The sequence below is a fragment of the Carcharodon carcharias genome, chromosome 12 (assembly GCF_017639515.1).
Source record: "Carcharodon carcharias isolate sCarCar2 chromosome 12, sCarCar2.pri, whole genome shotgun sequence".
Taxonomy (NCBI): Eukaryota; Metazoa; Chordata; class Chondrichthyes; order Lamniformes; family Lamnidae; genus Carcharodon; species Carcharodon carcharias.
This window is the reverse complement of record NC_054478.1, coordinates 115,012,698-115,027,531: the sequence shown is the minus strand read 5'-3', so window position 1 is coordinate 115,027,531 and position 14,834 is coordinate 115,012,698. Positions and strand designations below refer to the sequence as shown.

The 14,834-nt window shown below is 39.7% G+C and overlaps 1 protein-coding gene across 1 annotated transcript in view; it reads left to right on the top strand.

The window, feature by feature from the left end:
- wdr12 (WD repeat domain 12) overlaps positions 1–14,834 on the top strand; it is a 65,605-nt gene that overhangs the window by 39,122 nt on the left and 11,649 nt on the right. Inside the window, exons 7-10 of the mRNA XM_041200938.1 lie at positions 7,956–8,001; positions 8,828–8,913; positions 11,144–11,284; positions 12,389–12,494. Coding sequence (XP_041056872.1) covers positions 7,956–8,001; positions 8,828–8,913; positions 11,144–11,284; positions 12,389–12,494 — 379 coding nt within the window. The remainder of the gene's footprint in view (positions 1–7,955; positions 8,002–8,827; positions 8,914–11,143; positions 11,285–12,388; positions 12,495–14,834) is intronic.

Sequence of the window (14,834 nt, the reverse complement as noted above, 5' to 3'; positions counted from 1 at the left end):
AATCTCCAGGTCCGGATGATTTGTGTCCCAGACTGCTGAGGGAGGCAAAGGAGGAGATCACAGGGGCTCTGACCCAAATTTTTAACTCCTCTCTGGCCACGGGAGAGGTGCCATAGAACCATAAAAGAGTTACAGCACAGAAGGAGGCCATTCGGCCCATCTTGTCCATGCCAGCCCAAGGACACCCGGGTGCCCTTTCTAATCCCACCTTCTTGCACCTAGCCCATAGCCCTGCAGCTTACAGCACTTAAGGTGCAGATCCAGGTACTTTTTAAAAGAGTTTAGAGTTTCTGCCTCTATCACTAACTTGGGCAGCGAATTCCAGACACCCACTACCCTCTGCGTAAAAAAGTTCTTCCTCATGTCCCCCCTACACCTTCTGCCATTTATCTTGAATCTATGTCCCCTGGTTCTATAATTCTCCACCAAGGGAAACAATTTTATCCTGTCCACTCTATCTATTCCCCTCATAATTTTGTACACTTCAATCAAGTCACCTCTCAGCCTCCTTTGTTCTAAGGAAAATAACCCCAACCTATCCAATCTCTCCTTGTAGCTACACTTTTCTAACCCTGGCAATATTCTTGTAAACTTCTTCTGCACTCTCCAGAGCTATTATGTCCTTCCTGTAATGTGGTGACCAGAACTGCACATAATACTCCAGTTGTGGCTTCACCAGTGTTTTATACAATTCCAACATTATATCCTTACTTTCTATACCTCTGCCAATGAAGGAGAGCATTCTATATGCCTTCTTTACAACCTTGTCTACTTGAACTGCTGCCTTCAGGGACCTGTGTACTTGTACGCCAAGATCTCTCACTTCATCTACCCCTCTTAGTATATTCCCATTTATTGTATAATCCCTGTAACTGTTTGACCTCCCTAAATGTATGACCTTCCACTTCTCTATGTTAAAATCCATCTGCCACTTTACCGCCCACTCCACCAACCCATCTATATCATTTTGGAGATTATGGCTATCCTCTACACTATTCACTACTCAGCCAATCTTCGTGTTAACTGCAAATTTCCCAACTGTGCCCCCCACGTTCACGTCCAAATCGTTAATATGTAACACAAACAGCAAGGGTCCCAACACCGAGCCCTGTGGAACACCACTTGAGATAACTTTCCATTCGCAAGGGCATCCATCAACCATTACCCTTTGTTTCCTGTTACAAAACCAACCTTTTATCCAGTTTGCCACATTGCCCTGAATCCCATGGGCTTTTACTTTCCTGACCAATCTGCCATGTGGACCTTGTCAAATGCCTTGCTAAAATCCATGTACACAACATCCACTGCACTACCTTCACCAACCCTTCTTGTCACTTCCTCAAAGAATTCAATCAAATTTGTGAGGCAAGACCTTTCCTTAACAAATCTATGCTGACCGTCCCTGACTAGTCCATGCCTTTCCACATGACAGTTAATCCTATCTCTCAGGATTGATTCTACTAATTTGTTCACCACCGATGTAAGACTACCTGGCCTATAATTGTTTGGCATTTCCTTTGATCCCTTTTTAAACAACGGAACTACGTTTGCATTTCTCCAGTCCTCCGGTATCTCCCCTGTATCTAGTGAAGATTGGAAAATCATCCTCAGAGCATCTGCTATCTCCTCCCTGACTTCCTTCAGCAGCCTCAGAAACAATTCATTTGGCCCTGGTGACTTATCAACTTTCAAGGATTTCAAGTACTCTCTCTTAATGGTTATTCCATCCAATATCTCGCAGTGTTCTTCCTGGACTACTATATCTATATCCTCCTTTTCCTTTGTAAACACAGAGACAAAATATTCATTCAAAACCCTTCCTACAGCTTCTGCATCTACACACAAGTTTCCATCTTCATCTCTGATCGGTCCCACTTTTTCCTTAACTAACCTTTTAATGTATTGGTAAAACATCTTTGGGTTATCTTTAACTTTACTTGCTAATCTTTTTTATGCCCTCTCTTTGATTTCCTTATTTCCTTTTTTACTTCGTCCCTGCACTTCCTACATTCGTGTAGGCTATCTACAGTTCTTTGTGCCTATCGTACGCTTTCTTTTTCTGTTTGATCTTCCCCTGTATTCCTCTAGACAACCAGGGAGGTCTAGATTTGGCAGTACCACTCTTATTTTTGTAGGGGACATGTCTACTTTGTACAATTAGGATCTCGCTTTTTAGTGCTTCCCACTGGTTTTCCACTGTTTTATCCTCCAGCAGTGCTGCCAGAGGACAGGAGAACAGCTAATGTGGTTCCGCTTTTTTAAGAAGGGTTGTAGAGATAAGCAGGGAACTTCAGACCAGTGAGTCTCACATCAGTGGCAGGGAAACTATTGGAGAAAATTCTGAAGGAGAGAGTCTATCTCCACTTGGAGAGGCAAGGTTTGATCAGGGATAGTCAGCATGGCTTTGTCAGAGGGCGGTCATGCCTAACAAATTTGATTGAATTTTTTGAGGAAGTGACCAGGTGTGTGGATGAGGGTAGTGCAGTTAATGTAGTTTATATGGATTTCAGCAAAACCTTTGACAAAGTCCCACATGGGAGACTTATAAAGAAGGCAAATGCACATGGGATACAGGGTAATTTGATAAGGTGGATTCAAAATTGGCTTAGTTGTAGGAGGCAGAGAGTGATGACAGAAGGCTGCTTTAGTGACTGGAAGCCAGTGTCCAGTGGCGTACCACAGGGATCTGTGCTTAACAGGCTGTTGAATCATGCTATTGTCATGTCTGGTCTATTCCCACACTAGTGAATATGTGCACTTCAGCAAACGTCTTAGAAGGTTAAATGAGACGCCTAACACAGCTTTGTATTACTGTTATCTCTTCATAGGTTGGCTCTTTGCTTAAAAACTAACCAACCTTATCTAAGAATAATGATCTCTCTCACCTAGTTTCCATGAAAATGAATTCCCAGTTTAAAAAAATGAACTTGCAACACTAACCCATTCCTTTAGCTATTTCAAGTTTCAGACAGTTGTCATACAAGCTGAGGAGCAGGAATACCCTTCAAGCTTGTCCTGCCATTTGATGAGATGGCTGCTGTGTGACCCACTCCATATACCCACTTTTGCCCCCTATCTCTGAATACCTTTGGTTTGCAATAATCTCAGCTTTAAAATTAACAATTGACCTAGCCTTACTTGCCATTTGTGGAGGAGTGTTCCAAACTTATAACATCCTTTGTTTGAAGAAGTGGTTTCTAACTTCACTCTTGAAGTGCCTAGCTCAAATTTTTGATTATGTCCACTGGTCCTATACTCTTCATCCAGCAGAAACCAAGGGACTACTTTTCGACACGCTGTAACTGAATAGGGTTGGGAATGTGAAAGGATAACTAGGATGGTCACAAGGATTTTAAACTTATAAATGGGGAGGGGGAAGGTTCAGGAGAAGAAGGTAGTAGAAATAATAATTTGTTACTCTCCTCTCCTTTTTTTCAGTCAGGATGGTGCTTTAGGAAATTAATGAAATCATAAATCAAACCTGGAACATTCCTGGATGTGTGCTCCCTACTCACTGGATAAACTTGTTTAAGTCCTCAATAGAGCTAATCCAGTTTCAGTTTTGATTGTTGATGTGAGTTAATTTGCCAGCTAGGTAGCTGACACTTTGGCTTCCAAAACTAATTTGAATGTGTTTTAATTCATTCATATGAACAGAGGAATGGGAGTAGGCCCTATGTGAATGCACGGAGTATAGTAAATAAGATTGGGGAGTCACAGGCGCACATTGCCATGTGGAAATTTGATATTGTGGCGATAACAGAGACCTAGCTCAAGGAAGGGCAGGGCTGGGTGTTAAATATTCCTGGGTATAGTGTTCAGAAAAGATAGGAAAGGAAGAAAAGGAGGAGGGGTGATGGTGTTGGTTAAGGAGAGCATTGCAGTGCTGGAGAAAGGAAGTCCCAGAGGATTCAAAGATAGAATCAATTTTGCTAGAGCTACGGAACAAAAGGGGTGCAATTACATTGCTATTATAGTCTCTAGACTGCCAACTAGTGGAAAGGATGTAGAGGAACAAATCTGCAGGGAAATTACAGAAAGATGCAAACATAGAGTAGTTATAATGGGGGACTTTAATTACCAAAATGTAGTTTGGGACAGTGGTAGTGTAAAGGGCAGAGAGGGGCAAGAGTTCCTAGATTGTGTTATGGAGAATTTCCTACAGCAGTATGTGTCCAGTCCAACAAGAAAGGATGCACTGTTGGACCTGAGGAAATGAGGTGGGCCAAACAGATCAAGTGTCAGTGGGGGAATATTTAGGAGACAGTGATCATTGTATATAATAATTAACTGGAGGAGAGCCGACTTCAGTGGGGCAAGAATGGAGCTGGGTCAGGTAGACTGGAACCAAAAGCTGGTGGGAAAAACTGTAGTTGAACAATGAGCTACCTTCAAAGAAGAAATGGTTCAGGCACAGTCAATGTATGTCCCCTCAAAAGGAAAAGCTAGGGCAAACAAACCCAGAACTCCCTGGATGAACAAGGGGATACAAATTAAGATAAAGAAGAAAAAGTGTGCTTATGACAGGTGTCAGGTAGAAAATACAACCGATAACCAAGTGGAATACAGAAGGTTCAGAGGAGAGGTGAAAAAGCAAATAAAAGAGGCAAAGAGGGATCATGAAAAAAGACTGACAGCCAACATAAAAGGGAATACCAAAGTCTTCTATAGACATATAAATAGTAAGAGAGTGGTAAAATGAGGAGTAGGGCTGATTAGGGACCAATAAGGGGGTTTACACATGAAGATGGGGTTGAGGTGTTAATTGAATACTTTGCATTTGTCTTTCCCAAGGAAGCAATATTCTACCCAGGCCATGGTGACAGAGGAGGAAACTTGGTCACTAAAAGGGTTCAAAATTGATAAGAAGGAAGCGTTGGATAAACTGTTGATACTTAAGGTTGACAAGGCAATGGGACCGGGTGAGATGCATCCAATGATATTGAAGGAACTGAGAGTAGAAGTTACAGGGGCATTGGCCATAATCTTTCAGTGTTCCCTGGACTCAGGGGAGGGGCCAGAGGACTGGAGAATTGCAAACATTACACCCTTGTTCAAAAAAGGTTGTAAGGATAAGCCCAGCAATTACAGACCAGTTAGTTTAACTTCAGCGGTGGGCAAGAGTATGGAAACAATTATTCAGGACAAAATTATTAGCCACATGGGAAAATGTGGGTTGATTACGAAGAGCCAGCATGGTCTAAATGTGAAATCATGTTTAACTTTCTGGAGTTTTTTGAAGAGGTAACAGAGGGTAATGCTGTTGATGTGGTGTACATGGACATTTAAAAGGCATTCGATACAGTACCACACAAAAGACTTGAGAAAAGTTATAGCTCATGGAATAAAAGGGATAGCAGCAACGTGGATACAAAATTGGCTGAGTAATAGGAAATGGAGGTTAATGGCCAATGGATATTTTTCAGGCTGGAAGAAGGTTTTTAGTGGAGATCCCCTGGGCTTGCTTTTCCTGATATATATTAATGATCTAGATGTTGGTGTGCGAGGGACATTTTCAAGTTTGCGGATGATACAAAACTTGGAATCATTGTAAATTGTGAAGAGGACAGTGTAGAACTTCAAATGGACATGGAGAAGTTGGTGGAGTGGGCAGTTAGGTGTCAGATGAAGTTCAATGCAGAGAAGCGTGATTTGAATTATTTTGGCAGTAAAAACGTGGAGACATATAAAATAAGGGTGTGCAGGAACAGGGAGACCTGAGTGTGTATGTACATAGATCATTGAAGGTGGCAGGACAGGTGGAGAGAGCAGTTAATAAAGCATACAGTATCCTGGGCTTTATTAATAGGGGCATAGAGTACAAGAGCAGGGAGGTTATGCTGAGCCTATATAAGACACTAGTTAGACCTCAGCTGGAGTATTGTGTACAGGTCTGGGTGCCACAGTTAAGGAAAGATGTGATTGCATTGGAGAGAATGCAGAAGAGGTTTACAAGAATGGTTCCAGGGATGAGAAACTTGAGTTATGAAGATAGATTGGAGAGGTTGGGACTCCTCCTCGGAGGGAATAAGGCTAGAAGGAGATTTGTTGAAGGTGTTCAAAACCTTGAGGGGCCTGGACAGAATAGATAGGGAGAAACTGTTCCCACTCGTCAAGGGATCAAGAATGAGAGGGCACAGATTTAAAGTGATTTGCAAAAGAAGCAACTGATGTGAGAAAAAACTTTCACACAGCAAGTGGTTTGAGTCTGGAATGCACTGCCTGGAAGTGTGGTGGAGGCAGGTTCAATTGATGCATTCAAGAAGGCATTAAATAATTATTTGAATAGAAACAATGTGCAAGGCTACGGGGAAAAGGCAGGAGAATGGCACAAACTCATTTGGAGAGCTGGTGCAGACACACTGGGCCAAATGGACTCCTTCTGTGCCATAACAATCCTGTGATTCAGCCCATCAAGCCTGCTCTTGCCATTCAATGTGATCATGGCTGAGCATCCTCTTCAAAGTTTTTTTCCCACACTATCCCCATACCCCTTTATGTCATTGACAGAGGTCTAAATGCCAATCTCTCAACATATGGTACTAATTCAGTGCTAATGTGTTGCCACATAATGTGTTGGATCTGCATTAATCAGGAAGCAATATTTTTTTCTTTTCTAAGTGACTTGCCAAATAATCAAGTAAATTGTTTCAATATTATAAGATTGTTTGTTTTATTACATAAAATTAGGGCTCATATGTGATTGGGAATAATTTAGTAGCATGGATTGAGGACTGGCTTATGGACAGAAAACAGACTAGCAATAAATGTGTCGTTTTTAGGTTGGCAGGTTGCAACGGATGAAATGCCACGAGGATCAGTGCTTTGCCGTCAGCTATTTACAACCTAATACCAGTGGCTTGGATGAGGAAGTCAAGAGTTAATAGGTCAAGCTTGCTGATGGTACAAAGCGAAGGGGAAAGCTGTGAGAGGGGTACAATGAGGCTGCAAAGGGATTGGGCTGAAATGTGGAAGATGAAGTATAATGTGGGGAAATGTGAACTTACAAATTTTGGTAGGAATAATAAAAGGAATGAGATATTTTTCTAAAGGTGTGAGACTTCTAAGTTTTGTATTCTGAGGGATTTGGGTGTTCTCACAAGGAAGTAGAGTTGATAAGATGATCAGTCATGATCTTTTTGAATGTTGGAGCTGGCACAAAGTGCCATATGGCCCCCCCTTCTCCTATTTTTTGTTTTTCTGTAGATTGGGGTCAGTGTCTGTCATTGGCATATTAGTCACTGATTTTTCACCAGATCCTCTGGAACAATGTTGGACCACAGCAAAATGTCAAATCACAAATATTATTAAAACTTGCTTTACAAATCACTGGTTATGCCTCAGCTAGAATATTGTATGCAATTCTGGACAGCATGGTTTGAGAAAGATGTCAGAGCCTTGGAGAGGGTGGAATGGGCATTTATTGAGATGATACAAAGGATGAGAGTGTTCAGTTATGTGGAGAAACTGGAATTGTTCTTAGAGCAGAGGAAATTAAGAAAAGATTTGATAGAGGAATTTAAAATTACTAAAGGTTTTAATGGAAAAACTATTGCATCTGGCAAGTGGTTTGGTAAGCAATGATCATAGATTTAAAATAATTGGGAAGAAGTAGAGGAGAAATGTGTGAGAAATTTCCTCACATGGAAGATTGTTACAATTTGGAACGTACCACCTGAAAGTGTGGCAGAATTGGATTTCGTTGAACTTTCAAAAGTTAATTAGAAATATACTTAAGTAGGACTAAATCTGCAGGGGTTTTGAAAAAAAATGCTGGGGTGTGGGACTCATTTGGGCAGCTCATTCAAAAAACCAGCACATGCACAATGGCTGAATGGCCTCCTGTGCTGTACTATTTTAATGATTATGATTAAAGACGATGCAACTACTCATTCATTTTAGATTTGCAGAGCATCTACGTTTCCACGTGCTTTACTGACACATTTTCTGCTTAGTTTTGCAGTGGTTCATGGGACAAGATGATAAAGATTTGGTCGACAGGTAATAGAGAATGTTGCCTATTGGTTTTGGTTTCCTTTCACTTAATATTTGCCTTCAGGATCTCATGTCCAAAGTCCAGCTCCTGAACTGCCACTTCTTTTTTCTTTCATTCCGTCACTCCTGACCAATTGCAAGGTCTAAATTGTCAGTTAACAGTTTTTCTTTTAAAAAAATGCACAACTTCCATTACTAGATAGGGTCAAATTTCAGATTTGCTTTAGCTTGTTTTTTGGCTTTGTCAATAAAGCCTCCATAGTTCATTTTTGAAATGTTATGTACCAGACAACTTTGCAGTTTCAATGCAATTGCATCTGGCTGACTCATGAGAGCCAAGCTGCTTCATGAGATTCTAGCAATATGTAGCTTTTAATACTTGCATGTTGATCTAATGTTGAGATTTAGGTGTCAGTAGTGCATTTGATAAATCCTACGTTGAGTTGTACTGACAAAGCAGGGTAAGCACATCCCAGAATTGGACATCATTATTTCTCTTGTGCTTTTCCATGCCTTATGTTTCAGGGTATGTACCATATCATAAGACCATAAGACATAGGAGCAGAAATTAGGCCATTTGGCCCATCGAGTCTGCCCATTCAATCATGGCTGATATCCTGGCTAAGGTGATTGATAGGTGACATTTGTGTGTCATCGCTAGTGTCACAAACTTGGCATTATAAAGCTCAAGATGACTTTTTCTCCTGGTCTCTGCTGTTTCACTTTGTTATAGCACCCGAGATGAAGAGTTTACCACGTGGGAGAATTGCAATGTGCCAACCTTTACTTTCTCAACAGCCTGGGTTTTGAGCTATCCATTTTATTTCATTAGTTCCCAATGAGGATGAAGAAATGGCAGAGGAGTCCGAATCCAGACCAAGGAAAAAACAGAAGACTGAACAACTTGGATTAACGAGAGTAAGCAATTAGTTTATATTGTAAATCCTTGAGTTGGTGAGGGAGGGGTGGAGGGAAAGGGAAGGGAAATAATCAAGCATTCACAGAAAATGGTGTCCTAAGAATGCATACTATGCCTTTATCCAGGACCTAAAAGCACTAATGGGATTGATGTGCCAGGTAAAGCATTCCAATGAAAGTTTTTGACTTGAGTCCTTTGTTTTAATCATACTGCCAGGAGGAAGTGATGAATACAGATAAGCCAGGGTTTCCACACAAGGGGAAAAATAAGTTGAAAGACTCATATAGTCACAATACACAGCAGATTTTCCTGTATTTTTCACATAACAATCCCCATATGTGGAAACTGTCTGGTGGATGGATTATGTTCATTTTGAAATAGTCACAGGTTGGAAATCAGAAGCAAGTGGATTGCATTTCAGCCCACTTTGCAAAGCAAAATAATTTCTTGGATTCCAAGAGTTAAATTTATTTATATATCAGCTACACTGGTTCAACTATAGCATAAGTTTTTGTGATGATCTTTAACCTGGAAGCAGTTTAGTATGGAAAATTTGTAATTTTAAATTAGTCTGGAATCAGTATTTGGTTTTAAGACTGTTTGAAAGGATCTTTTAAGAGTTTGCAAAGGGATTGATTGTAATTCTCTTGTATAATAAGAAATACTGATCAATGTGACCTGGCAACCCTTCACCTGAAGCAGTACCAACTGGAAGGAAGTTAACATATGAAAGCTGTGTGGCTGGCAGACACAAGGGAGAGTTACAGCAGAAAGAAGAACAGAGATGGCACATTTACAAGGAACTGTACGTGTTTGATAAAATTAAATGGGACAGAAAGCTGAAAACAGGGCTGGAGCAGGGGTTGTGAATTGGACAATTTTACTGCTGCTGCTGCCAAAGCCAACTAGACCATTTAACAGGGTCTATTAAAGGGATGGAACAAAAGAGTCTCTGGGGAGTCTGTGCCATCACAATTGTCATGCTATTCGACCACCTCTGTGGACCTCGGTTGGAATATGATGCTGGAGAACGCAACTTGAGGGCCTAATTGATTGAGTGGGAAATTGAGAGATCCTATGTACCAGAGGCCAAGTTAGAGAATTTTGGAACTGCACATGGTTCCGCATGTCTGCAGGGAGCGATGTGGGTGTCCATAGTCGTGTAAGGCGTATCTTTATTGAATGGGTTATAAAAAGTGAAATTTACTTTCTTGTTTGAAATATCATCTGCATGTTAATTCACATTTAATTTGTGTTGGTTCTGATTCGAGTTAAAGTTACAAAAAGTGAAAGGTTGTTAGTTTTTTCATTTGGAGGTAGTATTTTTGGTTTATGGTTCCCCAATGGGGATCATAACACTTTCAACAAAAAATAAGCATTTGGCATGTTATTTCAGGTGAGTAAATGACAGTATCAAAGTGGACTTCGTATATCTCAAACATACAGCTTTGGTTTCTGCATTGAGTGAAGCTGGCCTGACATTTGTTCTTATTTCAGTACTACTTGGGAAGGATCCTACATAAATGGGCAAAAATCCTCAATATTTGCCAGTCTAATATATAACACAGGTTTTGCTGGGTTTAAGCTTAATTTTATGCTTCCTTGTCATTTCACCTGTTATATAGAGGTATATAAAGGTACATAGAGTCTATAGAAATGCATCAACGTTATTTGAGAAGGATTTCACATTTAGCTTCTTCATTCACTGGCACCTTTGGTTTTAATCTTAATCACAAATGTGTTTAAACTTGTAATTCCCTGCTCAGGTGACACTAAAGTTAACAGCAACTGTGGTAACCAGCTTTCTTGTAGTCAGCATGCACTTTGCTCATCAGTTTTATTTAAAGTAGGTTGAATTGAAGCCTGAATTGAAGTCCCAGTGAACAGAGGCTGTGTTGACTTAAGACGAGTTGCTTGAGGTACCAGCTGGTAACCTTTGTCATCTTGAGAGAGGTGGAAGAAAGGTAAAATTGGTATTTTAAGCTCACTTCTGATTTAAGTGAAGCTTTTGGGAGTATGACTCGAACTGGGAGGAGCTATTGGAGATGTTCAGGGCCTTGATTAACTGCATTTTTTTGAATTCTCAGAGTTCATAGGACTCTCTTGGAAGGTTACATATTTTCATTTGCATTTTTGTAAAATGAAATACTTTTATCTTTTAGACAACTTGTAGGTCAATAATCTGTCACTAGGAGGCACCATTGTTAATTTAGATATCCTCTTCCACAGACTCCTATGGTGACACTATCTGGTCACAATGAAGCAGTTTCTTCAGTCTTGTGGTCTGATACAGAGGAACTCTGTAGTGCGTCTTGGGATCATACTATAAAGATATGGGATGCTGAAACTGGAGCCCAGAAATGTACCTTGGTGAGTTGATAACCTTTACACAGCAGCATAGATTCTGGAATAAATATTTAAGTAGGTCTCAGTGAGAGAAAAGTACACATTGTTCCCACATCTACCTTTTTGAGGGAACTAGATTAATTGGGTAGGACAGGGAAGATGGTGTTTGCTCAACTGTTGCTCTTGGGCACTAAGAATGTTAGAGAGTTTGTGTACATTTCTGTCCTTTCCAGATGAGAAGAAATTATTACCTGTAAACTCCTTCCTCTGTTACCTGGAGCAAATTGCTCTATGTTGTGACTTGAAGAAACAGCCCCTTTCTTGCCACTTTGATGCATTTTGTTAGTAACTCAAAACCTCCAGGAAAGCTATGAATAAAAACTGTTAAAGAACAAATCATTTTTATTGGATTATCAAATAATCCCAAAACAAAACTTGCCAGTTATACAAAAGCTGGGGATACTGGAAATCTGAAAGAAAAACAGAAAGTGCTGGGCAGATCTTGTAGAATCTGTGGAGAGAGAAATTCAGTTATATTTTATGCCTGTGACCTTTCATCATCTGACCTTTCATCAGTGACCTGAAATGTTAACTGTCTTACTCTCTTCTCAAATGCTGCTAAACCTATTATGTATTTCCAGCATTTTCTGTTTTTACTTCCTCGTTGTACTTATTGTGCTAATGATTTAAAATTGCCATTTATGTAAAACTTTGGCCTATAATACCTTATCCAGGTAGTCATTCTTAAAGTGTGAATCGTGACAGTATGTGCTGCTATGAAATGACCATTTACTTCTACTTTTGTGGAAGGTACTGCACGTGTATGACTGTTTTTTTTGTTCCATGCTCTTTTCTCATCTTACAATCACTCTGACTCTTCCAAAAGCTGTTTTCTCATGGACAGTAAATGTCTAAAAGCCTAGATTTGATGTGATAGCAGATCTTAGTCTAAAATACAACAGTAGAAAAACAATCAAATAAGAGTGAACAGATTATCTAATTTGTGTTATATAATCACATCTGGTACTTGAAGCTAAGTATTTCCTCACATTGACTTGTATTATTACATGCTATCTGAAACAGGAGGTTTCCTTATATTCCTTAGTTTCCTGTCTTTTTTCTCTACAGAGTGGGAACAAAGTGTTTAATTGCATCTCTTATTCCCCATTGTGCAAAAGGCTGGCATCAGGCAGTACAGACAGGCACATCAGGCTGTGGGACCCACGCTCAAAGGGTAATTTCAAAATGTTTTGTGCTTTCTCCTACAAGGTATTATCTCTTTAACCATCCTGTTAGCTTATCTCTCAAGTACTTCTTGCATAGAATGTGAATGTAATTGAGTTATTTAGCCTAGTAAAGGGTGCATTGCTATGTCATAGTGTTGAAAGCTGAGTGTTTTATCAGAATTTAAGTACATTTAGGTTTGATTTCAAGAACACAGGAAATAGGAGCATGAATAGAACGTCAAGTCTGCTCCGCCATTCAATACAATCATGCCAGCACCCATATCCCTTGATTTCCTGAGAGACCAAAAATCTGTCCATCCCAACCTCAGATGTATTCGAAACAGGATTTTACACAACCATTTGGGGTAGAAATTACTAAGGTTTCCAACCCTTTGAGTGAAGTAATTTCTCCTTTCCTCAGTCCTAAATAATTGACCCCTTATCCTGAGACCATATTTTGGATTTCCCTGATTAGTGAAGACTATCTCTCAGCGTCTACCCTATCAAGCCCTTTCAGAATCTATATGTTTCAATGAGATCGCCTCTCATTCCTCTAAACTCCAGAGAATATAGGCCCAATTTGCTCAGCTTCTCATCATAGGACAACCCTCTCACCAGGGACCAGTTCAATGAGCCTTCGCTGTACCACCTCCAAAGTATATTCTTCCTTAAATATGGAGACCAAAACTGTATACAGTATTCCAGATGTGGTCTCAACAAAGCCCTGTACAATTGTAGCAAGACTTAAATACTCCTGTACTCCAATTCCCTTGCAATAATGGCCAACACGCTATTTGCCTTTCTAGTTGCTTGTCGTACCTGTATGATAACTTTCTGCGTTCTTTGTACGAGCGCACCCAAGTCTTTCTGAACATCAACATTTACAGGTTTCACATCTTACAAAACATATTCTGCTTTTCTATTCTTACAACCAAAGTAAATAACCTCACACTTATCCATGTTATACTCAATCTGCCATCATGTTGCCCACTTTCTTAACCTGTCTATATCTCTTTGCAGCCTCTCTGTGTCCCCCTCACAGCTTACATTCCCACCTAGCTTTGTATCGTGAGCAAACTTAACATACATTACTCTCTGTCTCTTCATCTAAGTCATTAATATAGATTGTAAATGGCTGAGGCCCCAGTACTGATCCTTGCAGCACTGGACTTGTCACAGCCTGCCAATTTGAAAATCTCCCGTATGCATTCTCAACTCCATGAGCTCTTGGCTTGTGTATTAATTTTTTGTGTGACACCTTATCGAATGCATTTTGGAAGTCCAGGTGTACCACATCTAAAGGTTCCCCTTTATCCTACCAGTTACATCCTCAAAAAACGTTAATAAATTTGCCAAACAGGATTTCCCTTCGGTAAACCATGTTGACTTATTCTAATCATACTTTGCTTTTCTACGTGCATTGTTAAGACTTTCTTAATTATAGATTCTGGAATTTTTCCAATGACTTGATGTTAGGCTAACTGACCTGTAGTTCTCTGTTTTCTCTCTCCCTCCTTTCTCGAAAAGCAGATTGCATTTGCCAATTTCCAAGCTAATGGAACTGTTCCCGAATCTAAGCAATTCTGGAAAATCATACCCAAGAGCATCTTCTGTCTCTGCAGCTCTGTCTTTTAGAACTCTAGGATGTAGGCCTTCAGGTCCGAAGGATTTGTTGGATTTTAGTTCCATAATTTTTTCCAATACTTTTTCTCTGCTGATATTAACTACCTTAATCTTTTTACCTCCTTAGTTTACCCTCTATTTATGATATGCAACTTGTGTCTTCTACCATGAAGACAGACACAACGTATTTGTTCAATGCTTTTGTCATTCGGCATGATTTCTCCTCCTTCTGCTTCAAAAGGACTAACGTTTCCTTGATGTAATCTTTTCCTTTTTATATATTTTTAAGACAATCTATTTTTATATTTCTGGCTAGTTTACACTCATTCTGTTTTTTTCTCTTATCAACTTTTTGGTGGTTTTTCTTGCTGAATTTGTGTTTCTTAATGGAATATATTTTGTTGAATATTTTGAATTGTTCCTTTAAACATTTCCCTTCACACTCTAGTCTATTTACCCAATCATCCTTAGCCAGCTCTCCCCTCATACCTATGTAATTGGCTTTATTTAAGTTTAAGATTCTTGTTTGTGATTAGGATATGTCACTTTGAAACTTAACTTGGAATTCAACTATAGCATGATCACTATTTCCCTGTGGATCTTTTACTTTGACATTACTAATTAACCTTCCCTCAAACCACAATACTAGATCTAAAATAGCTTTTTCCCTAATTGGTTTTATAACGTATTGCTTCAGAAAACTATCCTGAAAATATTCTACAAAC